Source organism: Tiliqua scincoides, chromosome 5 (genome assembly GCF_035046505.1).
Source record: "Tiliqua scincoides isolate rTilSci1 chromosome 5, rTilSci1.hap2, whole genome shotgun sequence".
NCBI classification, from domain to species: domain Eukaryota; kingdom Metazoa; phylum Chordata; class Lepidosauria; order Squamata; family Scincidae; genus Tiliqua; species Tiliqua scincoides.
This window is the reverse complement of record NC_089825.1, coordinates 55864685-55888397: the sequence shown is the minus strand read 5'-3', so window position 1 is coordinate 55888397 and position 23713 is coordinate 55864685. Positions and strand designations below refer to the sequence as shown.

The 23713-nt window shown below is 41.3% G+C and overlaps 1 protein-coding gene across 2 annotated transcripts in view; it reads right to left on the bottom strand.

Annotated features, from left to right (window-relative positions):
- The window catches only part of AVL9 (AVL9 cell migration associated), a 44313-nt gene that overhangs the window by 17788 nt on the left and 2812 nt on the right, over positions 1-23713 (bottom strand). For both annotated transcript variants that reach the window (XM_066631189.1, XM_066631191.1), the window contains exons 2-8: positions 12142-12262; positions 9550-9635; positions 6074-6145; positions 4622-4711; positions 3911-3977; positions 2434-2474; positions 392-430 (exon numbers count right to left, since the gene is read on the bottom strand). In XM_066631189.1, the coding sequence (XP_066487286.1) occupies positions 392-430; positions 2434-2474; positions 3911-3977; positions 4622-4711; positions 6074-6145; positions 9550-9635; positions 12142-12262 (516 nt within the window). The remainder of the gene's footprint in view (positions 1-391; positions 431-2433; positions 2475-3910; positions 3978-4621; positions 4712-6073; positions 6146-9549; positions 9636-12141; positions 12263-23713) is intronic.

Sequence of the window (23713 nt, the reverse complement as noted above, 5' to 3'; positions counted from 1 at the left end):
CGCAAGATGAATGCCTTGCACACCGAAAAACTCGCAAGACGAAAACATTTTTGCGATTTTTTCTGGTGACTCGGAAGACGAATTTTTTCCATGGCCGTGCTTCGCAAGACGAATTTTTAAAATTAAAAAGTTGAAGTTTTGTGCTTGAAATTTTTGAAATCCTCTGAACAGTATGTATGCCTTTAAAGAGCACTTAATAAACACTTTGTAAACCAAATTTGACTTTGTTCTGACTTTTTTTGCCCATAGGAATGTATTAATTAAATTTCAATTTAATTTGAAATTTGAAACGACTTGCGGAATGAATTAATTTCGTCTTGTGAGGCACCACTGTACACAAAACTACACAGTTTGATTCTTTTTATCACCTTAGGGTGGGGAAGGATCTTACCTTTTTCTCTAGGAGAATCAACTTAAAGAGTATCAAGACCTTCAAAACAAAAAGAAATGAATCTTAAGTCACCAGTAACAGGTACATTAAAACATTAATCTTTCATTACAGTATTTCCATTTGGTACTTTACAATTAGCAAAAGCACAATATCTGATTAATTACAAAAAAAGCACAAGATCTGAGTAATTACATCAAGCATCCTTTATTTTATTTCCCCATATTTATAACTCATTTTTTATTTAAAATATGCAGAACAGCCAATACTAAAAATGGACAGTTCACAAAATGGTACAACTAAGTTAAAACTACTAAAATAGAATCAATCATAAAACCAAACAAACAAAGCTAAAGCAGTAGCCTCAATACAAGAACATGTACTAACTCTGACCTCAACACATTTTAAACAATATCCTCAAAAGTTTGCAGGAACTGATGTATTTTCACTGCCTGCTGAATTGTGGAGCAAAGACTGAGCCAGATGAACAACCTCAGGAAAATGTTCCACAATACGTAAGTATTTTGTAACTGGTTAAGTGGGAAAAAACTGAATGGCTTGCTAATAATGAGGGGAACACAGCAATAAAATGGTTAAAACTTGATTATTAGAACTTATATACTCTTAGTAGGGCACAACTGTGGAAGAATTATGAAGATCTCCTGTACATCAACGTTCACCACTGCATTCTTGGTCCTTTGTAAAGGGCAGACACTTCCCATACGACTATACCAGCAGTACTACAGATGGAGGTAGAAAAACAAAGGTTGTGTTCTTCCCATTTAACCTAGGATCCAGGAATACTGGAGTGGATTCCAAGAAAGTGAATCCTAACAAAGCACCACTAAAATAAATGATATTTAAGTTAGAGAGCAATCCAAACCTACGCTGGAGCAGGCAAACCAAGAGGCTTGCACTGCATTCAAGGCAGGTTTGTGGGTAGCAGCAGCTCAGCCAGAAGCAAAGGGAAACTCTTCCCCTTACCCCTGGGTAAGGGCTGCTGGCCCCAACGGGTCTCCTCGGACCTGCGCCACCTCTGGAAATAGCACAAGTCTGAGGAGAGCGGAGTGGCTTAAAGCCGCTCCATTCTCTGCAGGGATGGGGGTTGGCATCTGGCATAACTGCCAAGTTCCAGCCCCGCCTCCCCGTGCGCCTGCCACTGGGGCTGCCCATTGCCTGCCCTCCCGCCGCCCAGGAACGACTCTCTCCCTCCTCCTCCCCGACCCCCACACCTACCTTTGCTGCTTGTGCTAGCACAAGTGTGCCAACACAAGTGTGCCAACACAAGCAGCTGCAGGGAAGCCGAAGCGGAGGCTTATGCCAGCCTCCGCAGGCTCGCGCTTCTCAGAGCGCCGGCCTGGCTTCCCTGCAAGGAGGCGCAAACATGCTTTATGGCATGTTTGCAACCCTCTTATGCCGGTCCAAGGGACTTGGGCCAGCATAAGGCTCTGTTTGGATTGCGCCCTCAGGTAACATAATCATGACTCATTGACCTCCATTGTGCTTAGTCAAGATTAACTTTCTCTGGATAACCTTGGGGTTCCCAAACTATGAGCTGTGGCTCTCCAGGGAGAACCCTGGAGAAAAACACACCACCCTATACAATGTACAGAGGCATTTATTTCCGGTAATACATCTGAAGTCTTTCTGAACACAATGGGCTTACTTCTGAGTAAGGTAAATAACACTGTTTACAAAAACCTTTAGGACTGCAGCCCTAACAGGGAGCTGCACCCAATGGGCTAGTAGGTCAACGGAGGTGTCAGTCAAAAAACTTTGGGAACCACTGGGATAACCCATTGTTGCTAGCAAGACTGTACAAACTTACTTTGGGTGTAGAAGGATAATCAGAAAGTTTAATCCCTGTCCTTACAGAGCATCTCTAGCTTTAGGAAACCATAGATCTGGCCTCTAACAAAAAGGACTGTGCATACTATAGACAAGAGATAGAAGCTTATGTCTTGACAATATTTTCAACATAATAAAATACAAGCAAAATGTATTGGCTGTGTACATTATCAATACACATCACAAAGAAAACATACCTTATGTCTAAACTGAAGGACAAGATCTCGTGGAGACAAACCTAAAAATATGGAGAGCAAACCTCAATGAGAGCAGTACATTATTTTCTTCCTGTTTGTAGAGTTTTCAAATATGCCACATAAAACCCCTCCATTTTCTTCTTTTATGTATGGTGCTTTCTCAAAACTGCATTTATTCAAACTAAATACATACTACAGTTTATACAAGGGCTATTCTGAAACCAAGTACTGCTTAACTGTTAAAAAAACAAAACGTATGGAATACAATTTAATACAGTTCAGAAGTTAAATAACGTGACCACATTACATCTCTATGCAATCTCCAACTAAATTGAGGCAAATGTCATGTCATGGGATAATTGACTTTATCCCTTGCATGAAAAATATTCAGGCTAGTTCTGCAGTTTGCTGTGTTTGTGCATGCATTGTCATGCAGAAGAAGCAGCCCTCTCCTTTTGTTCCTAATTGCTCTCTTGCCTAGCAGGTGACTGTCATCCTTTAAGTTCCCAGAACACAGTGGCCAAGCAAACAAAGTTTGTTTGGTGAGTGCACTGTTTGGGCAGCAACCTCTGTAAGACAACCGGAAGTTCAAACAAGTTTTCTCCAACAAGCAGCAAATGGCCACTGTGTTCTGGGACCTTAAAGGAAGGGCCTTAAAGGATGACAATCCAATCACGTGGGAGATAGGAGAGTTATTAGGAACAAAAGGAGAGGGCTGCTTGATCTGCATGACAATGCACGCGCTCGGAGCGAGAGCGCGCGCGCGCGCGCACACACACACACACACACACAGACCTGCAGAACAGGTTACCAACATGACAATTGCCTCAATTTAGATGGAGATTGCATAGAGATGTAGTGCTGCTATGGTACTTAATTTTTGAGCTGTATTAAATTGTATTCCAAAGGTCTTTTTTTTTTTTTAACACCCAAACAGTACTTAGTTTCAAAATAGCCCTCATATATAATTGTGGTGTGCACATTCACACACAGTTTATTGCCATAGTTTATTACACATGTGACAATGCAATTAAAAGATGTCATGCTGTTTTTCTAGCATTTAGGATTTTTGAAAGTCTGCAAAAGCAAGTGAACAAAATAGGTTGACATGTATGAACTGGATTTTAACCATGATTGCTGTTCCCCATCAAATCCACCAGAGAGGAAAAAATGAAGAAAAGTTACTTCTATTAATACACCTTTAATAATCCCCATCTTAGTTTGAATAAATGCAATTTTGAGAAAGCAGTTTGGTGACTGAGCAAATGGAATGCCAAACGCTGCACATAAAAGGAGAAAATGGAGGGTTTTATGTGGCCAGATAATTACTTGACCTCATGACTGAAGGGAGAAGCAATCATAATAATTAACAAGCATTTTTCACATGTACCAACTTGGAATTAAACTGTAATACACAGCAAGTACTTTAGAAAGTGAAAATTGGACAACTATACTTTATTTAGAAGCCGTTGCTTACCAAGATAAACTTGTGACCCTTCCAGTGGACTTCCTCCTAGTGAGCTGTTCATGTGCTCATAAAGTTCCTGAAGAATATGCATGTTGAAAGCATTAGCATCACTTCCTTAAGAGCAACGCCCATAAGAACCAGAACAATAAAAAGGCTAATTATAATTGAATTCATCCAACAAGAGGCTTACAAATTACTACTGCTACCTAGAGTTTGGACATTATTTTAAATGAGCACTAAAGACATGTGCGTCAATCCAGTTCAATGCACACCTGGGATTCTAAAGGCTTATTTTAGGCATGTTCCTGAGCTTCCACACGTCATGCCCAAAAGTATCATTTTCCCCCCTCTTTGATCAATAGATTCCTACACCGTGCCACAAACAGCTTGTGAAAATCCTCTTCCTGAAGTGGCTTAAAGTGATGGTAAGGTTGGGGGAGAACACAAACAGAAAGGTTGCAAAAGAAAGTTCTTTGAAGCCTGGCCATGTATTTCAAATAGTGCACACTGTCTGGAAGGCTTTCCCTACTTACACAAGAAGGAATCTATGAGTACAAGTGATGAAAACCAACTTTTACCTTGATGCTATTTAGGAATGAAACAGATATAGTCTCTTACACATAAGCCACTTACAAACATCACCTGCTACTGTTATTAGCTATAGCCAAAACATATGAAATATTTCAAAAAGTCTTTAGCCTTTGTATGTTGCAAACTTACTTTAAGAATGGAAATCTGCGAGAAGTCTTTTTCTTCAAAATAGGCATGAGTGATTAGCTGTAGTTTGGCTTGGAGTAGCCCATACAGAGGCTTGCAAGACAAAACGCATTAGGTTACTCACATCATGAAAAGAAAGACAGCAAAGGACCAGATAGCTGTTCCTCTAACATAGATGAATGCATACAATCCTTCCTTATTTTGCACATTCAATATACATGTTCACCATAATGTACACCAAATTAGTTTCTAAGGATCAAATCAGTCACTCATTCTGTCAAAATTATGCACTGGTTTGCCAATATGACAGGCTCATCTAGAAATTTCTGCATGCTTATTTCAACGCATGTTTGTTCAAAGCCTCAGGTAATAGTACACTAAAATACAGACAAATTAGGATTATGGCTATGCTATTCCATTTGCTTGCACAGTTACATTTTCCAGCACCTTCTTCTCATATAGAATTTAACTCCAGAATTTAACTCTGAAGATCATGACCTACTATTAAAGAGGGTATCATAATATCATATCAGGTTATTATTGTTTTATCAAACGTGCCCAGAACTCTCAGGTTTTACAGATGTTAAAGATTTACAAGTGCTTTGAACCTCTGAAGCAGTGCAAAAAAAAAAAAGCAAACTTTTTAGCTCCACATCCCACAGCATCCTCCAAAATGGATCACAATGCAATACTCCCTGTAAAGCTGCCATGCCTTATTGGGAACCCATGAATGCCATTTCTGGGTCACACTGGGCCTGCAATCCACTCCTTTAACCTCTGTGGGTCCCACAATGCCCTGCAGAAGCGACTTCCAGTTTGCAGAAATAAGTCAGAAGTTGTGCCTGCAAACAGGAAGTTGCTTCTGCTGGTCATTCTAAGGCCCACAGAGGCCAACAGAGCTTGTTGTGGGCCCAGTGCAACCTGGAAGCAGTCTCCGGGGGCTCCCAATAAGGTACTGCAACACTACAGGGAGCACTGCGTCACAGCCCAGCACACACTGGTTGCGATCCACAGTTTGAGAAACGCTGCTCTGAAGTGCTGAATGCTCCTGCTTCACTCAAAGGGGAAAAGTATGTCACACTATGAGAACACTGAACTCATTTTAAGAGCCTCATTGTAAACTACCTTATACACAGTCACACCAGTGGTGCATATGGATCAGTACTGTCAACAGAGACTAGCAGCAGCTCTCTAAAGTTTCAGGCCGGAATGTCTCTCTGTCCCACTTAGAGACTGAACCTGGGACCTTCTGCAGACAAAACAAGTTCTCTCTACCATTGAGCCACAGCCTTTCCTTGCAAATATCAGTTTTCTGTTTACCAGACATACCATTTTTAAAGGATGTTTTTGTCTCAAATTTCACTACTCATGATGTTTTTCAAGAACAGGGAGCCTAACTTGAAAGAAATGCTCCCCCAAACAAGCTGTTTTTCTATGCATGCCACTATCTCTTACCAGCTGACTGAGAACACAGACACTCTTCTGTACTGTTTCTCTGGTGATATCTGCTTGCCGTACTTTCAATGCCTTAAAGAAACAAAAAAGTTTACACTGTATTTTATTCATGTGAATTTAAAGACCAAAATCTCTGTCTGTTATTTCCCTCCTCATGCTAAAAGAGGTCAATTATTTGTAGAACAACACACACAAGTAGGCACAGTACAAAAACTAAAACAGGCCCTGCAGTTGTAGGCCTTCAATCAGAACAAAGACAAGGTACATTAGGGATGAGATCCCAAACAATCAAGAAAAAGGTAATAGCAAAAAGATGCATTTTAAGAAGGTATTTGAGCAAGGAAGAGAGTTAAATATGTGGAACTGTGTTCTAATGACAGGAAGCTGTAACAAAAAAAGAACACATGCAGGGAAGAGCAAGAATAATCTTAGGTTTGACTACAAGGCTGGAATCCATGAACTGAAGGTTCTAGGGCAGTATAGAGAAGACAGACAGACCTAGGCTACAGAGACATGTGAAAATGTCTCTTTTGCAAAATGCAAATGTTCTTCTGCATCTTTTTAGATTGTGAGCCCTATTGGGACAGGGAGCCATTAGTTATTTGATTTTTCTCTGTAAACCGCTTTGTGAACTATTTGTTGAAAAGCGGTATATAAATACTGTTAATTAATTAATGGAAGAAGCTTAAAATAAATCTAAGGAAGTGTGAATTCATGAAGAAAGTGGTGTAAAGTAGAAATAGGATCTGAACCTATCTTATCTGAAAATATAAGATTCAAGTCAAACCCTAGGTCTCAAAATCAAATTCCAGATTTACGCTTCCAGAAAGGTCCTAATTAAAAGCCCAATCCACGCACACTGCTCTTGCAATGATGGTCATGAAAGTGCAGGAAAGCTCTCTCGGTGGCTGAGCAGAGACAAGTGCCAGTGCAGAGGCCAGCATAGGCACGTGCTGGGCATTTGCACAGGTCAGAGGCTCTGGGTGCAGATGGGTGATATGTTCACTGTTGAGTAGTGAGGAGTCATTCCCAGGCGAAGGGGAGAGAAGGAGGCGTTCTGGAGCAGGAGAGGGTGGCGGCAGGGGTGGACTGACTGGGTCTAGGAGGGGGTTAGGAATGACAGCAGAGGCTGTCGCGAGATCTCCCCTCTTTGGCCTGAACGGCCAACAAGGGACTACACGTATCTGCGCCAATGATTTTGCTGGTGCAGGACCAAGCAGCCCCATAGTGGCTGCTGGGGCTTTCCTTGGGGCAAGGCAACAAAACTGCTCTTACCTTGGGGAGATTGCCAGCAGCCTCGTTGCCCATGCTGGATTCAGCGGCTGCTGTTTTGGCACTGCTACATCATGGCATAGGCAGTTAGAATTGAGCTGTTAAGTGTTCAGACTTGCCTAGTGCCCACAAGTTTCTCTTCACACTTAGAAAGTACTTCAAGGGTATATTTACAACATCTGAATACTCAGCTTGAGTTTTAGATGCACACTTACAAGCATTGAGAACTCAGCATACAAAGAAGGCTGCACACGGGGGGGGGCTGTCTGCACACTTGTTACTAAGTGTGTTTTTGTACAAACACTTGGTTTTCAGGAGAGAACAGGGCAGTTCTCACAAATGTCAAGCTCTCTATGGGCCTCAAAGTCAAAAAGGATTACATGTACAAGAAGAGTCAATGGATTAGACCAGGGGCGCCCAAACCCCGGCCCTGGGGCCACTTGCGGCCCTTGAGGACTCCCAAAGCAGCCCTCAGGGAGCCCACAGTCTCCAATGAGCCTCTGGCCCTCCAGAGACTTGCTGGAGCCCGCACTGGCTCAACGCAACTGCTCTCAGCATGAGGGCGACTGTTTGACCTCTCACGTGAGCTGTGGGATGAGGGCTCCCTCCACTGCTTGCTGTTTCACGTCTGTGATGCAGCAGTGGCAGCAAAGGAAAGGCCAGCCTTGCTTTGTGCAAGGCCTTTTATAGGCCTTGAGCTATTACAAGACCTTCATTCATTCATATAAATTCATCTTTAATATATTCATTTATGTAAACTTATGTAAATTTATTCAAATTTTAAATGTAAATTAATTCTTTTTTCCCCGGCCCCCAACACAGTGTCAGAGAGATGAAGTGGCCCTCCTGCCAAAAACTTTGGACACCCCTGGACTAGAATAAAAATCATTCATGTTGAAGACTATGGTGTGAAAAATAACCCAGAAACTTGCCAAAGAGGGGGAGGGGATCAGATAACTTTGACCAAGACAACAGCACCAAACAGTTTTGCCTAGGCTGTCACCTGATCATTTTTCTCCTTTTCACCTTTGTTTAACTGAGACATGTTTCATTTAAACAAAGAAGTTTCAAGCAACACCAAATCAAAAAATAAATTAGCAAAAATACATGAAACAGGTAAATAAAAAAAGGATACTATGAATTATTTGAAGGAGAATAAAGGGAAAAGGAAAACACGTATCAATACTTAGCCCTTTGCTATAAAACAAAACATAACACCACTGTAAAAACTTTAGGTTTCCTGATATTGCTATATGTATCTTTTCTTGATTCATTTTGTAATTTGATACCCTTTCAGTAGGTACCATTTTACTTGCAGCAGCTAAGGTTCCCAACCAGTGACACACACCAAATAATAAGATACGAAGAAGCGCCATTAAGTAGAATTTTTTTCTACAGCATCTCTGCCATTAAAAACTGCAGGAAGAATGTTACTAGTGAGCCTACCTTTCTTCCATTTTACCCTTAAGGCTTTCACCCCTTATAATTTCTGGCACCAAGACCTAGCACCTGTACAATACTAAAATAGTAGTATAGGGTCAAATAATATTCACTGTGACTGCTGAGGGCCAGAATTGACAACATTAAGTAGGAAGTGACATCATTAAGCAGATGATGGATAGAAATAAGTACTTCATTCTCATGTAGGAACTAATTAGTTGCAAATTACAGAAGCGAAAATATGCAAATCTTGATCATATTTTCATGATATGCAAGAGCCCAGTTATCAGCTGCGCTGCATCTGACAAGGCATCACTGCACAGCCTTAGAGCTCTATGAAGTGATGCCTCAACAGAAATGGAGCGGCTGAGGGTGGCCCATGTGATAACTGGGTGCTCCCAGAACCTTGGAAGCATCTCCCTCTCTTGGCCTGCCCCTTCTCCCATAGTGTTCCTTGCTTCTGACGCCTCCTTCTGTCTCTCCTTCTCAGAGCTTCAACAGAAGTGGTGGAGCTGGGAGAGCCCAATTATCATGTTGTCCAGATAAAGAACTTCTGTGGGAGGTATATAGCCCGCAGGCCCTATGTTTGGCACCCTTATACTAGACTATGACCCAGCTATTAAAAAAAATTCAAGTCTTTGAATAGTATTCACAGTATTCGCTTTGTGATGACATCCGCATCAACTTCCTGCTTAGTACAGAACATTTCATATTTTGGGTCCTACACAATGTTTGTGGGTTTCATACAACTGCAATATAATTACCTTAGCTTCAATCTGCCTATAGCATGAGACGCCATATACCGTGCTTTGATCTTCACTTCTTGGTGGCAAGTGGAAAAACACAGTGTCTGAAAAAGAAAAATTAAGGTCTCGCTATTCACCAACAAGATATTGCTTCCAAGCTTGCATCTTCAACAGTGTCAATCTCAACAGTGTCAAACAGTATCCCTAAGGGACAGCTTGCATATTCATACAACATACCCTAAAATATAGCCATTCCCCCCCCCCCCCCGATGTAAAACATCAGGCCATACACAAGCACACTGGCTATTTTGGGGGGGCATGTGGCACCTGCTCAAGTTATTTGACTACTTTAGAAAAGATTCATTTTACCTCCCAATTTGCCTTTTTGAATGGTAGGGGAGGGGAGATAAGAGACTACCTCAAGCTGCTACTCACAGTTCTTTCTTTGACTCTATGTCTCTATCACTCAGGAGATTCAGGTGGGAGGTGGCAGTCCTTAAGGAACTCTGGACCCCACATCCTGGACTTGGGGAATCTTTGTTAGGATATTCCAAAGAATATTGATTAAAAAATCCTCAAAATGATTGTACAGGTTGAGACTAATTATTCGTGTGGGTTCAGTTCCAAGCACTCATGTGGATAACAAAAAACACACTATAGCAAATCAATTTAAAAAACAAAGTTTCTTTGCTCCAGTGATTGATGAAAAACAGCCTTGCTGATCTTTTGACTCTAAGGTAAGAGTCATTAAGAAGACAATCCATCAGCTCTTCACTCAGCCCCTTCCTTCACCAATGCAAAATGATCACCTTTCTTTCACATGCTTGGGGGAAAGGAGGGGTCCGCAGGAGAGAGAAGGATTGATGGATTGTCAGCCTGCTGCCCCCCCCTCATTAAGGAGGCTATTGTTAAAGGACTGCTCAGGTTTTTAAACTGATTTTAAAGGAATGCATTCTCCCCCTTCTCCAGGGATCAGCACATTCCTTCTCATTTGCAGGGGCCATTCTTGTTGAGTCAAATCCGTGTATAAAAAATCGTGTATAAATAGGCTGGACCTGTACTCCAAACATGTCCTTAAATTGCTATAAAGATTAACTCAATAAATCATATAGTTGATTAATACTATTTTCATATACTAAGAATACATAAAATTAAGATGCGTAATGAAACTATTAACTGCTGAGTTAGTGACTGCTGTTCTGGTGGAAGAAATCAGATACAAAACTGAGTTTATAGGATCAGAAACTGAAGGTTCCCCCCCAAGACATACCACCTGGATCCCTGTTGCCAAATAGAGGCAAGGAGCTGTGGGGAAAATGGCAACTGTGCAAAGGTCCAGCTATCAGTCACTTTAAGGGCTGGCTAGGTTGAGACTGTCACCCACCATCTCGAAGTGGTCCCTCAAGCAACTAGTTGCTGATCAAGATTCCAGAGATATGAAATTACAGAACCTTTACAATGAGCTTCTGATGATCAACTAGAGAGTTTTAAACAGCACAGTCAGTATTATCGACAAAGAGCATCAAAAAAACAACTTGAACAGCAACCTTGCAGAAAGAAGGCACTTGTCCTTATACCTTCACAGCAAGGACAAAACTCTAAGCAGTAAAGAAAAGGCAATACTCCGGAGAACATTTTCAAATGAACACAACTAATTCCTTTATTGCTATAATGGCTTTGTAACAACTATTCCTGCTTTAATGCAAAGCTGTGCATTAATGATTTGTTGCTGTAGCAACAGATGAAACCACAGCTGTGCTTTGACTTTTGCGTTTCAGGCTACAATATTTAGGAGTGCTTCACAAGGTGCAGTAAAAGCAGATTGACATTAAAAGTTAGTGCACATCCATACTACCTCATATTAGATGTACACTTTTTTGCAATCCCCTGGGGGCTGGGGATTAGAATAGGCCCTCAGTTTGGCTGTACTTGTTGTAAGAGGCGACTAAACAGCCACCGGGTAGATGGGACTCGTCAGCCTGGGAAGGCAGCTCATCTGAGAGAAGGAAAACTCTGATCCCAAACCTCCACTGCCTTGTGGCTACATCCAGTTATGGAAAAGGCTTCAGGAGTCAACCTCGAGGCAAAATCTGGAGCCAGAGTCCCTGAGGCAGTTCGTGGCTGAACACAGTCACATTCTGGCAACTCCTGCGATGCCGCTGGAACCAACCGTATTGGCCTCTGCCTTTCCATTAGACCATTTCAGTGACGTGCAGAGGGGGGATTTGCTGCATGGGTAACAGCCTACCCTCCATACCTACTTTACCCAGGCTTCACGCACTGGAGAGGACACTCTGCTCTAGAACCACCATTCAGAGCGTGACACCATAGTCTTCCGAGACTGAAGGATGCCAACAACAACTTTTTTGCAATATTTATTTTGATATCTAGAATAAAGGATTACATTTTAAAACATGCCGCCTCTGAATCCTGCTTAGCCTGCTCTTCCACTTTTTGAGATCTTACTAGACATCTTTCAAGCTTTACCGTCACAGCCATAAGGGCTAGAAACTTTGTTTAAAAAAGAATGAAGGCTTGGGATTCTCAGGGTTCCAAATGTTTCACCCAAACTAAATTCCAAGTATAAGCCAGCTCCAAGTGGCTTCTTACCTTCTTGATAGTTGTGAGCCCCATCTGGTAATGCAAGGAAAGGCAAGTATTTCCATTCCTCTGGCAAACTGTGGCTGTCATGGCCTTCTCCTGGGATTAGGGGAGGGTAGGAGAACTCAACCTGTAAACAGAAGTGTTCTATTTTAGCAATCCAATAGCATACCTCATTCTTTACAACAACTGACCAAAAATTCTAGGCAGCAAACAGTAATGGGCACTGGACCATGATGAAGAAAGTGGGGTTTATTTCCATCCACAGTTTATTTTAATCTACATTTTGTCATCTGTATTTATCACTAAACCCTTTTGAAGAAGTTGAACTTTCAGCCACCATGGATTTCTAGTCTGCAGTCATCACGAATTACCAGTCTGCAAGTACTGTAGATGGTTTTCTTTGGTTTATGGAAGCACACCATTCTTTTTCAATTCCACCTGAAGTTCTTTTTCTTAAAAACACAAGAATTATGACAAGAGATCTGTCAATTAACCCCTATTTTCTACAACGTTGTTAGATCTTTCATTCCAAGTCTATTTTAATTGTAATCCCTGATCTCACTGTGGAAGTCTATACTTTCAAGTGGTACTTGTATTTTTCTGCTACTGTTTTCAGTAGGCTCCCTAGAAAAAGTGTACACCATCACAAAGCAGAAAGGCACATACACACACATTTCTTTAAAAAGTATTCTCCACTTCATTTATTATAAATTCTAGCTCCATTCACAGTTAAATATACAGTCTTCTTCAAGAAATTATCTGCCCGTTCAGTAGTAACCTCACTAATTTCTACAGTTACAAGATATTCTTGCAAGGAAAACATCACACCACAAGACATTACACCATACTGCTACTTGCCCAAGACTCTAGAAGCATGTGGCCTTTGTACTCTTCAGGGTATAGCCCTAAGCTTAGAGGAAATCAGTAAGATTTGCCTCAAAATAGGCTTTGCTAGTTCATACCTGTGCACGAAAGCCTGCTCAGGCACATAGGTCTAACAACTATTCTAAAGATGCTCAAAAAATAAGTGTCAAAGAACGGGCCTGGGGGAAGAATCTGGAATTGCCCCACTTCTGCCTATGGGTGGGGGGTCCTTGGGGTGGAAGCTGGAACACCAGCCATGAAAGAAATGGGAGGGCCTGCTGGGTTTCCCAGTGTCATTACGAGCAGTGGGGAGCACCTTACGCTTATCCCTGCAATGCACAAGAAGGGAATCCAGTGCCTCTGAACCAAAAAGCTTGGAACCCCTGAAGGGCATAGCCACCAGCCTAGCCTGGGAGCCCTGATCCATATCCCAGTGGCAGAGCCAGATATTCCTCCTGGCTACCACATTTGCAGCAAGGGCCTTAGCGCTGAACTGCATGGCATCCAGGGAAGAGTCTGCCATGAAGACTACAGCCAGAAAAATTTTCTTGAAGGTATTGCATGTGGCCCTGGACAGCCTGGGGTCCACTGCAGCTAGGTCCTCAACCCATGCCATAAGGTCATGGGCCATTAAAGAGTCAGCCGCCAAGTCCCATAGTGCCAGGGCAGAGCCCTCAAAGTCTCTCTTGAGGGCATTTTCCACCTCCAGTCACAGGGATCCTTGGGGGGCCCCCTCACCCTCTGAGGGAAGTATTGCTGAAGAGGAAAGAGCTGCCACTGGGGTTCTACCCTGGGGACCTTAAGCAGGTCCATCACTTCTTTGGACAGCATGTACAGCCTGTCTGCTGTGTGTGGCACATGCCTGGATCTAGTGGTGGTCCTCTAGGCATTTGACCAAAAAAGGAACTTGGACCCTGGTTCACGTGTTTCCTGTGGCTTGAGGGGGTCCCCCCTCAGAAGCCAGGTCCAAGATGTCCTCTGCTTTGCCCAAAAGGTGGGAAAATAGGTCCACTGGAAAAAGCCTGTTCCCGGGGCTCCTCTGGGTGGTCCTCCTCCTCTCCAGAAAGTTCTCTCTAGGGTCTTTGGAAGGTTCAGGGGCATCTGATTCTCTGGGTTCAGAGAGACTCAGGTCCTTGCCCCAATATTTTGCCTGCTCAAAAAATACGTTTGCCACCAGCCTACCAACTAGAGTTTATCATCTACTGTGCCGATATGACATATTATGTTAACTAACTACACATGCCAACACAGGATACAAGGCCTTCTTGTATAGTAGCAGAGTATCTCAACAATTCATTGTCAAACTATACAAGAACATCTGTTTTGGGCTGCAGTCCAGTTCCCCAATACATGTACAGAGCAGTTTCTCCTAGGAAACAAGCAGAACACTCTCCTCTGCCTCGACATGCTGCTGCAAGAGATGCCAACTGGATAGAAAAACACTGACCCCATCTGCTCCTGTGCCCTCTGTGGAGGTTAGTGATGCAGAAATCAGCAGGTGAAACTTTTGAGGCCATGAAACTAAAGACTAGTGAAGTGCTGCACATTACTGTGGTTAAAGGAACTCCTATCTTTAGTTGCCATGCTCCATTTTATCCTGAGTAGAGGCTCCCTTTGAGGCCTCACTCTTCTGGGAATGGCTCTCTTTCCTTCTAGAATAGGTTTCAGAAAACAGAAGTCTATGGCAGATTGTAAAACAGGGCACATTACACAAGGCACTCCACATCTGATCCTCCACAAACCTTTGTTGGTTTTGCAAGTTCCTCCCATGACAATGGCAGGCAAGTCAAAGAGCAGAGCTTATAAAAGTTTCACTTGTTAGCAAGTGGGAAGAGAACATGCCTACAAAATACACAGAAGAATCTCTAGTATCAGCAGAACATGTAAGCAATATTTATGGAAGAAACAAACACTCCTTTACATTCATAACAGAATGCATTAGTAGAGGTCGGAGAAAATGGTGATAACAAAATTAAAACACACATCACCACTTTCTGCAATTCTCCATTTTGTAAAAAACAACAAAATAACCCTGAAATCTGCAAAAACAACCAATTTTATTTGGCTGTGATTTATTATAGAATGGGACAGTGCATGGGTAATGACTGTGGCTCCATCTGCTGACACTATACCACCTACCTAGAACACTTTTAAAGTGATTATAATTGATAATTATAATGTAAATTTTGAATAAAAACACACAACACTGCTTTCGGCACTTCTAACTTTTGGAAAACACTGAAATCCATGAACAAAACCATTTTCTCCACTTCCATACATTTAATTAATTACATATTTATTTATTTATTTATCCACATTTTTATACCTCCCTTCCTCCAAAGAGCTCGGGTGGTATACACAGCTTCTCCCCTTCTTTTGTCCTCACAACAACTCTGACGTAGGTGAGGCTGAGAGAAAGTGACTGGCCCAAGGTCATCCAGGAAGCTTCATGGCTGAGGGGGGATTTGAACCTGGATCCACCTCCCAAACCACTACACCACACTGGCTCTCTGCATATGATTTATGTGTAAAACACAGTTATCAAAATAGTGAGTTTCCCCTCCCCCAGCGCTGCACTTTATAATCACCTATGAAACATATTAAACTGGGAGTTTCTTTCTATGCACTTCCTAAACAAACTTCCTCCGGATGTAGGAGGAAGACTGAATATCTTTAAATAAGGCAACTTCAGGTAAGCATTGCATTTTAAGCTGTGGCCAAAATCCAAACTCTATAAAGTTCTTACATACAGTACAAGCAATTCCATGACACCAAAATGAAAAAGGCAGCCTCTGGGTCTGCCAGAGCCTCTCTCTCTCTCTCTCTCTCTCTCTCTCTCTCTCTCTCTCTGTGTGTGTATGCATTAGAGCTGTCATAAGTATAACATTCTAGTTAAGCAGTTCTCACACTTTTAGCACCGGGACTCACTTTTTAGAATGAGAATCTGTCAGGACCCACTGGAAGTTATGTCATGACCGTAAGTGACATCATCAAGCAGGAAATTTTTTAACTATCCTAGGTTGAAATCCCACTCACACTTGCCCAGAAGTAAGTCCCATTTACTGTCATTGTTAAAAGCATATACAGAGTAGCCTGTTAAAAGTACAGGTCTGTAATATTTCTCCAATGCAGTCACATGCCATGGCAGTATCAAGTTCAAGATATTAAAAATTAAATACTGAAATGAATGGGGACCCACCTGAAATCAGCTCACAACCCACCTAGTGGGTTCCGACCCACAGTTTGAAAAACACTGTTTTAGTTGAATATATTCCTAGACAAATCTCTTCTTTTGCCCCTTTTAAGTTCCATCTACAGTTCAATATTCTTCTTCCAAAACAGCAAAAAGGGAAATTCTTTATACGAAATTCATCACTAACATTTTCTTTAAACCTCAAAAAGAAGGACTTATGAAAAATCCTAAAACCAAAATGGGTAAGTATATTTCATGGACAATCCAGTGGCTCAAGTCAGCACAATACTATACAAAAACACAAAGACTAGAATGTACTTAATGCAAAACGGAGCCAAATGAGGCCTCAATGCATAACTCACCCAGATATCCTTATTGCCAGGCCTTGGAGCTAAGCTTAATAAATACAAGTACTGAGGACCGGTATCAATAGTGCGTTCTTTCAACATATTAGGAACAGGCAAAATAAACCCCATATACCACACTGAACACAACAAAGTACTTGAATTGGCATAATTCTCCCGACCCCATTCTGCCAAATATCATCCACACTGTCTGCCAACTCATCCACATACCTGTTTGCCTGGGACAAGGAATATGTTGGTAAAATAATTTTTGTACCTCATTAGTTCTATTAGGTTGTATCCAAAGTTAGTTGACATCACAAATCTATGTTAGATAAAGTGTTGTTGGGTGTTCCCAACATGCAGGATAACCAAAGGTCAGATAACCAGGACTCTACTATATTTTATCAGACAGAAAAGTCGTAGGAATTACAACCAGTTCATTGCAATTGTATCTTCTGTCCAATATGAGAAGCACTGCTGTCCATAATAAGACAGTGACTTTCTTCTTCACAGAAACAATACTAGAAACTAGAGCTTATTTTTAAAGCATGATGACATGCAAGTACAACAGAGCAACTTACAAAGCATCCCCTAACATAGAAAATTTCATTCAGAAAAACAAACAAGGTTTCAAGATCAAGTTCTACAAGGTGAGAACATCTAGTTTTGTGGACAAAACCTTGACCAAAAAATGCAAGTGCTTATGTTACGGGCCTTCTTAATCTGCGTGGGAAATCAGCTGACCTATGGCATATACTCAAAAAGGCAGTTACTGTACTGGAAAAGGAAATTATCAGCAGTCATGAGTTAGGCATCAGAGCAGAAATGATGATGCTTCGCTTAAATTGAAATAATTTACCAGTCATCTTGAAAGTAACATACTCCATTTTAAATCAGGAATAAACGCTCAATTCAAAGCAGAGACATAGTTACCCACTGACTCCAAAACGTATACAAAAATCCTGAACTGGCTGAATCGGACAGAACATGACCAATTTTCTGTCTACCTTGATGAACAAGTATCACTGCATGCATTGCAAGCATATATTGCCATGAGCATGAACTCCAGTGTTGTGGCTTGCTCTTTAAGCCACATCATACAGCTATATTGCATTGTTACATTACAGTGGCAGTGAAGAGGGCTAATTCCATGCTTGGGATCATTAGGAAGGGCATTGAGAATAAGACAGCTAACATTGTAAAGCCATTGTACAAATAGATGGTAAGGCCACACCTGGACTATTGTGTCCAATTCTGGGCGCTGCATCTCAAAAAGGATATAGTGAGATGGAAAAGGTGCAAAAGAGAGCAACCAAAATGATTACTGGGCTGGGGCACCTTCCTTTTGAGGAAAGGCTACAACGTTTGGGCCACTTCAATCTATAAAAGAGGCGCCTGAGGGGGGACACGATTGAGACATACAAAATCATGCAGGGGGTGGACAGAGTGGAGAGACGCTCTTTTCCCTCTTACATAACACCAGAACCAGGGGACATCCACAAGTTGACTGTTGGGAAAGTTAGGACATACAGAAGAAAATATTTCTTTACCCAGCATGTAATTAGTTTGTGGAACTCCTTGCCACAGGATGCAGTGATGGCATCTTGCCTGGATGCCTTTAAGAGGGGATTGCACAAATTTCTGGAGGAAAAGTTCATTACGGGTTAGAGGCAAACTGCCTCTGATTGCCAGATGCAGGGGAGCACCAGGTCTCAGGTTGTGTCTGTTGTCTTGTGTGCTTCCTGGGGCATTTGGTGGGCCACTGTGATACAGGAAGCTGAACTAGATGGGCCCTTGGCCTGATCCAGCAGGGCTCTTCTTACGTTACGGATATCTAGTTAGTGCTCAGGACAAAGGTTGCAGACAATCTATTTGGCACCATCATGGTGTAATCTAACACAGTCTGGGAGCACCCAACAACACACATTTTTAAGTCACCTAGCTTCTGAAGAGGAAGAGGAAGGGTTTATTGGGTTATTTATGCATTTTATATTTTTATGAATTTTATAATTTGTATATATTTTGATGCTGCCCTGAGTGCCCTTCAGGGAGAAAGGCAGGATACAAACAGATAATAAAATAAACACAATGCAATTCTGTGAAGTGGAACTAACATATCAAAAGTATGTAAGTTTCTCTTCTTCAGGATGCGTTCAGCCATGTGAACGAAAGGAGAACTGGGAATTCAGAGTAACTCAAAAGCTTGCATACTCCTGCCTCAGCAGACATTGTGTTCTCCCTAAAATAAAATACTCCTAAGCATACAAACATAATCTTTACAGGACACCAATTTACATATCAACTATCACAAAAGAGCAATTTATTACTTGGAGGCTAGGGGTGGAGAAATGAGTTGTGGCTGTAGGGCTTCTAAAGCAGTGGTGTCAAACAGGGCTGAATGCAGCCCCTGGAAGCAAGTTACCCAGCCCCCATTATAATTGGTCTCTATCGTATCTTGAAGATATTAATAAGATTTGCACATTTTCTCTTGTCATTTCTAGCTAATGAGTTCCTGTGAGAACAAAGTGCTTATTTCTGGCCATCATTTGCTAGATAATGCCACTTTCTGCTTAATGATGTCACTTCCAGCTGTCAGTAGACACCATGAATGCTAACTTTGGGCCTCTGTATGAAACAAGTTTGACACCCCTGGTCTAAGGGGTAAGGGAAGCAGTGCCCCAATCCAAGGATACTTAACACCTGGACACACTGATGGGACATAGGCCTGTGGCAGCAGTGGCCTGCTCAGGAGGCAGAACAGGCAACTAACAAAAAGACCCCTGCCCAAGGCAGGCTGGTCAAGCTATCTCTCCTGCTCCTCATAACAGCAATGGCTTACTTGGATTCAACTTTGGCAGGGAGTGAGAAGCACTAACCATATTCAAGGCAAGCCTGGTTCAGTCACAAAGCCTCTTTCCCTATGCAGCATGTGTGTTGTCAGTGAGAAGGGGATAGGTTTGCCCTCTTTCCAACTGTATGTTGCTGCTGACAAACTGCAGTTGCCACAATGTTGGTAAAAGCAGGAGGAGGAGGACAAGTTTGAACCAACCCGACCTGCATCTACAAGCAATGGAGCATAAAAATCTAGGCCTCCCTCTAACCCTCTCCACTTGCCATTTCCTTCACCCTGTTTCTTGGTCACTCTGGAAGGACATCCAGAGACGCAAGGGTTTTATACATTAGAGGAAATATTTTCACACACACAAAAAAAGAACTGAAACAGACATTTCATATCCTACAGACTGATTAATCTTATGACCTGGTTTTCACCCTGAAGTCTCCTGATGCTATCATACTGAAAATTATAGACAGAATTTTCAACCTACTTATTGGAGCTTCTACAGTTAAAGGTATGGGCACAGGAAGGAAAAGGAAACTCAAATATGTCAGAAAACAATATGAGATATACCTCCAGACTGTACTCCCTCAAAATAATTCAGAATAGAGGAGAGCTGGCTTTCTTACTGGCACCCAAACAAATCTATCTTCCATGTCAAAAGCCAGCATATCAAGTTTTGTAAACATTTCAAAACCAGTAACCCAATCTGGCTGGCAACCTTCAGTCTTGAAAGACTATGGTATAAGCCTACAGCACCTGGTATTCCCAGGCGGTCTCCCATCCAAGTACTAACCAGGCCTGACCCTGCTTAGCTTCCGAGTCTACATTACTGATATTTTAAAAACCACAGATTCTGCCAACATATGTAAATAAGTTTCCATAACCATGTGGGAGCACAGCAACTAGAAGTGTATTAAATTTATTCAAATGTATCTGAGTCAAGCAAATGAAATCCCCTCTGTAATTGTTTTGATACCACATTGTAAATGATACCACATTACTAGACTGAATCAAAAGACTAGGCTTGTTTGCACATAATACTAGTAAATGAGGAGAACAAGGTCTACTAGAAAGAAATATTGTGGTTTCACACAGCATGTTCATAAGCGCTCACCACACCTTGAGTTCTATCTGCATTCACACAACAAGGGATGTTAGGCCCTACACAAGGCTAGCTTGCAGTTCTAGCCCCATCTAGGGTTAACATCACAAACTACAAGTGGCACCCAGAGGCCATAACGCTGCTCAGCCGATTGCAGAATCAACCTAAAGGACAAGTTCAAACTGGAGTGTTGACAAGCAAAAAACTTTGTATTTCCATCCTCCAAAGATGCTGTTCAGAATTGCTCACAAAAAAACCCCACCCCTAAAGGTATAAAATGTTATGCAACTGAGCTGAAAAGAAAGAGGAGGGGAAGAACATGAGCCAGCATTTGTTAAAAAGTAATTACAGTACATCTTTGTTATTGTAACTCAACCCCCATGTTCCTGGAACATCTGGAAAAAACAGATGCCATCAGTTAAACCAGTAGAAAGGAAACACAAGTAGCCTTATGAGTCTCAGGAAACAAGATGCCAACTATAACAATGTCAGATAGGATCTAAAGGCTACTTTAGGCACACCAAAGAGTTTGGGTAGATATTCACTGGGAGTTTTGGCAGCAGAATCTGCTGCCTGTATCACAAGCAGATTTTTCACTGGCTTTTGGAGTTGGGGGTGGAGGCCTGCTATCAGGAAGCAGAAGCTTAAAGAGCAGTTCTGTACACAGCACTAGTTCTTCAGATTCAGCCATTTTTTCCCCATAATTTTACTTGTCAAAAATATGTGCCAAAAAAAGAAACCAAATGAAGAGTTAACAAACTTCACCAAAATTGTGTGACAAAGCAAGTAGAAATTAGCCATCAAATGGACCACAAATACAACAAGTGTTCATTGGATGGATAACACCCATCTAACCTGCTGTCAAATACGGTAAGGTCAGTTTCTGACAACTACTGCATTGTCTGAACTTTAGGAAAAGGCAGAACAGTCCTCTTTCACAGATCTGTCTCCACAGAGTTCCGTGTAATTTTTCCACACTTCACACGAGAAAACTGACTTATAAATTTATATAACTGATTTATATTGTAATCTATACACACAAGCAGGTCTATAATACACCAGCAGGATTAGTGCTAACTTATGTTAGTCAATTAAGTGCTTACCGAGAATAATGGTCCAGCAAGTCTGAGTAAATTTAACACAAGAATGCACAACAGGAATTTAGCTACAGAATTGGTCTACACATATACACAAAACTTGTTTGCCTACATCCAGACATATAAAAAGGTAGTTTTTTCAGCTTTATCATATGCAAGTATACCCAGATAAGATCTGGAGTTTAGCAGATCTTACTCTCTATGAAGCTTGGTGAGAATTACACCCTGAAGGCAATTTGTGCCATTACCTTTTCAACATTCATTTTAGGGATTTTCATTTTAGGGATTGGTTTTTGGGACCAATAGAACAGCTTGAGCTACACTAACAAGTCTTTTTTCAGAAGCTTTTAGCCCTACCCCCATGTATAGCTTCTGAAGTTATATGGTTGGAATTGGGACTTCCAAAGATTTCAACCTTGATTTGGAAAGCTATTATTAGATTTAAATACAGATCTACAATTGCTGAAAATCTTTCTATCTACAAAACTAGCAGCACAAGAATGCTGCTGGGTAAAATGGAATAACAACATTAATATGAAAATATGTGAGCTGGGCCTACAGTCACTAGAGAAATTTAGTGGAATAAGCCATTCGTTGCTTGTTGAAAAGCTGTTAATTCAAGATTGGGATGGCTTTTTAAGGGAGGCTAATTGTAAATGCTCTCTTCTTATTTCTGAATTTCCCACTAAATTTTCATTATCTATCTAATTTTATGTACTGATGGTTCCCACATTGAGGTGTGCTTATATGACTGCACAATGTAATGCTTTACCAACTGCACAAACGAATGGTCGTTTTCAAAGGATACTTCCCAAGCAAGCGTTATTGTGATTGTCCCTTAACTGAATTAGACACCCCGGTGCATATTTTTCCCCAAAATATACAGCAGTGAGAAATAGATTCTTAAAGAAATGGATGCATAAATTCTCTATGTTTTCGGACTCTTTAAGATTGAAATTACTGTTAAGTAGTCTTTGTAAAGAGTGTGTTGTGGATGTAGCCAAATTCTGTTTCTATGTGTTTTTAAACTCTGGTTTTAAGATTTTAGATAAAGTATGGCTTATGTGTTGATCAACCTAATAAACTGAACTGAAGGGATTTTCCTCACTCTTCATTCAATGCCATTATTTCACCATTAAAATGGATATCCAAGTTGACAGGTGTGTTTATCTGGTAATACTTGGAACTCATTGCTCCACTTCTCTTTAAACCTACCTGAAATGGCACCTTCTGCTAAGCATACAAGCTCTGAGCCTGAAATTGGAGAAAAAAGTTCCTTCCAACTGAATAAATATTTTCAAACGTAAGTACAGAATATCAACTACAGTTGACAAATGGAGTCATTGCTTCTCTACAGTTGACAAACTGAATCATTGCTTCTCCTGGGATATCTTTGCATCAACATCTTTGGATCAGGTGGAACAATCAAGGCCTTGTTCACAGAGACAAATAGCTATTAATATTTCTTTTTTGTGCTTAACCAGAGAGTTGACACCAAAGTGAAAGCCCACAGCATGAAAAAAAAACTAGGACTTTGGACAACAACACACACATCTTTTGAACACAGGATAACATGACTGAGTCCAGCAATACAAATAAATTGCAGGTTAAGGAATATTCTTTTATAGCAAGAAGCAATAAAACATTCCATGGACCAGTATAAGTCAGTTAAAACAATGGAGCCAGTATCATAATTTGATATTTAGTTTTATTGCCCCATTACTGACAGAGCACCATCTGCTTGTGGGTTTCCTGGAAACATCTGGTTGGTCAACGTGGGAAATAGAAGGGCCTGTAGCTCATTGTAGACTATGTGCTTTGCATTTGGAAGATTCCAGATTCAGTGCCCAGCATCTCTTGACAGGTCAGAGAAAAATTCCTGCTGGAAACTGGAGAGCCACTGCCAGTCAGTGTTGATAGCACTGACCTAGGTAGACCCACAGCTTAAGTGAGTAAAATGCAGCTTCCTGTGGAGCTTGCTATATTGGATGAACCAATAAACTGATCTAGCAAACCTTATTTTATATAACTAGATCAGGGGTGTCAAACTCATTTCATACAGCGGGCCGAATAGCATTTATGATGCCTGCTGACGGCAGGAAGTGATGTCATTTGGCAAGAAATGATGTCATTAAA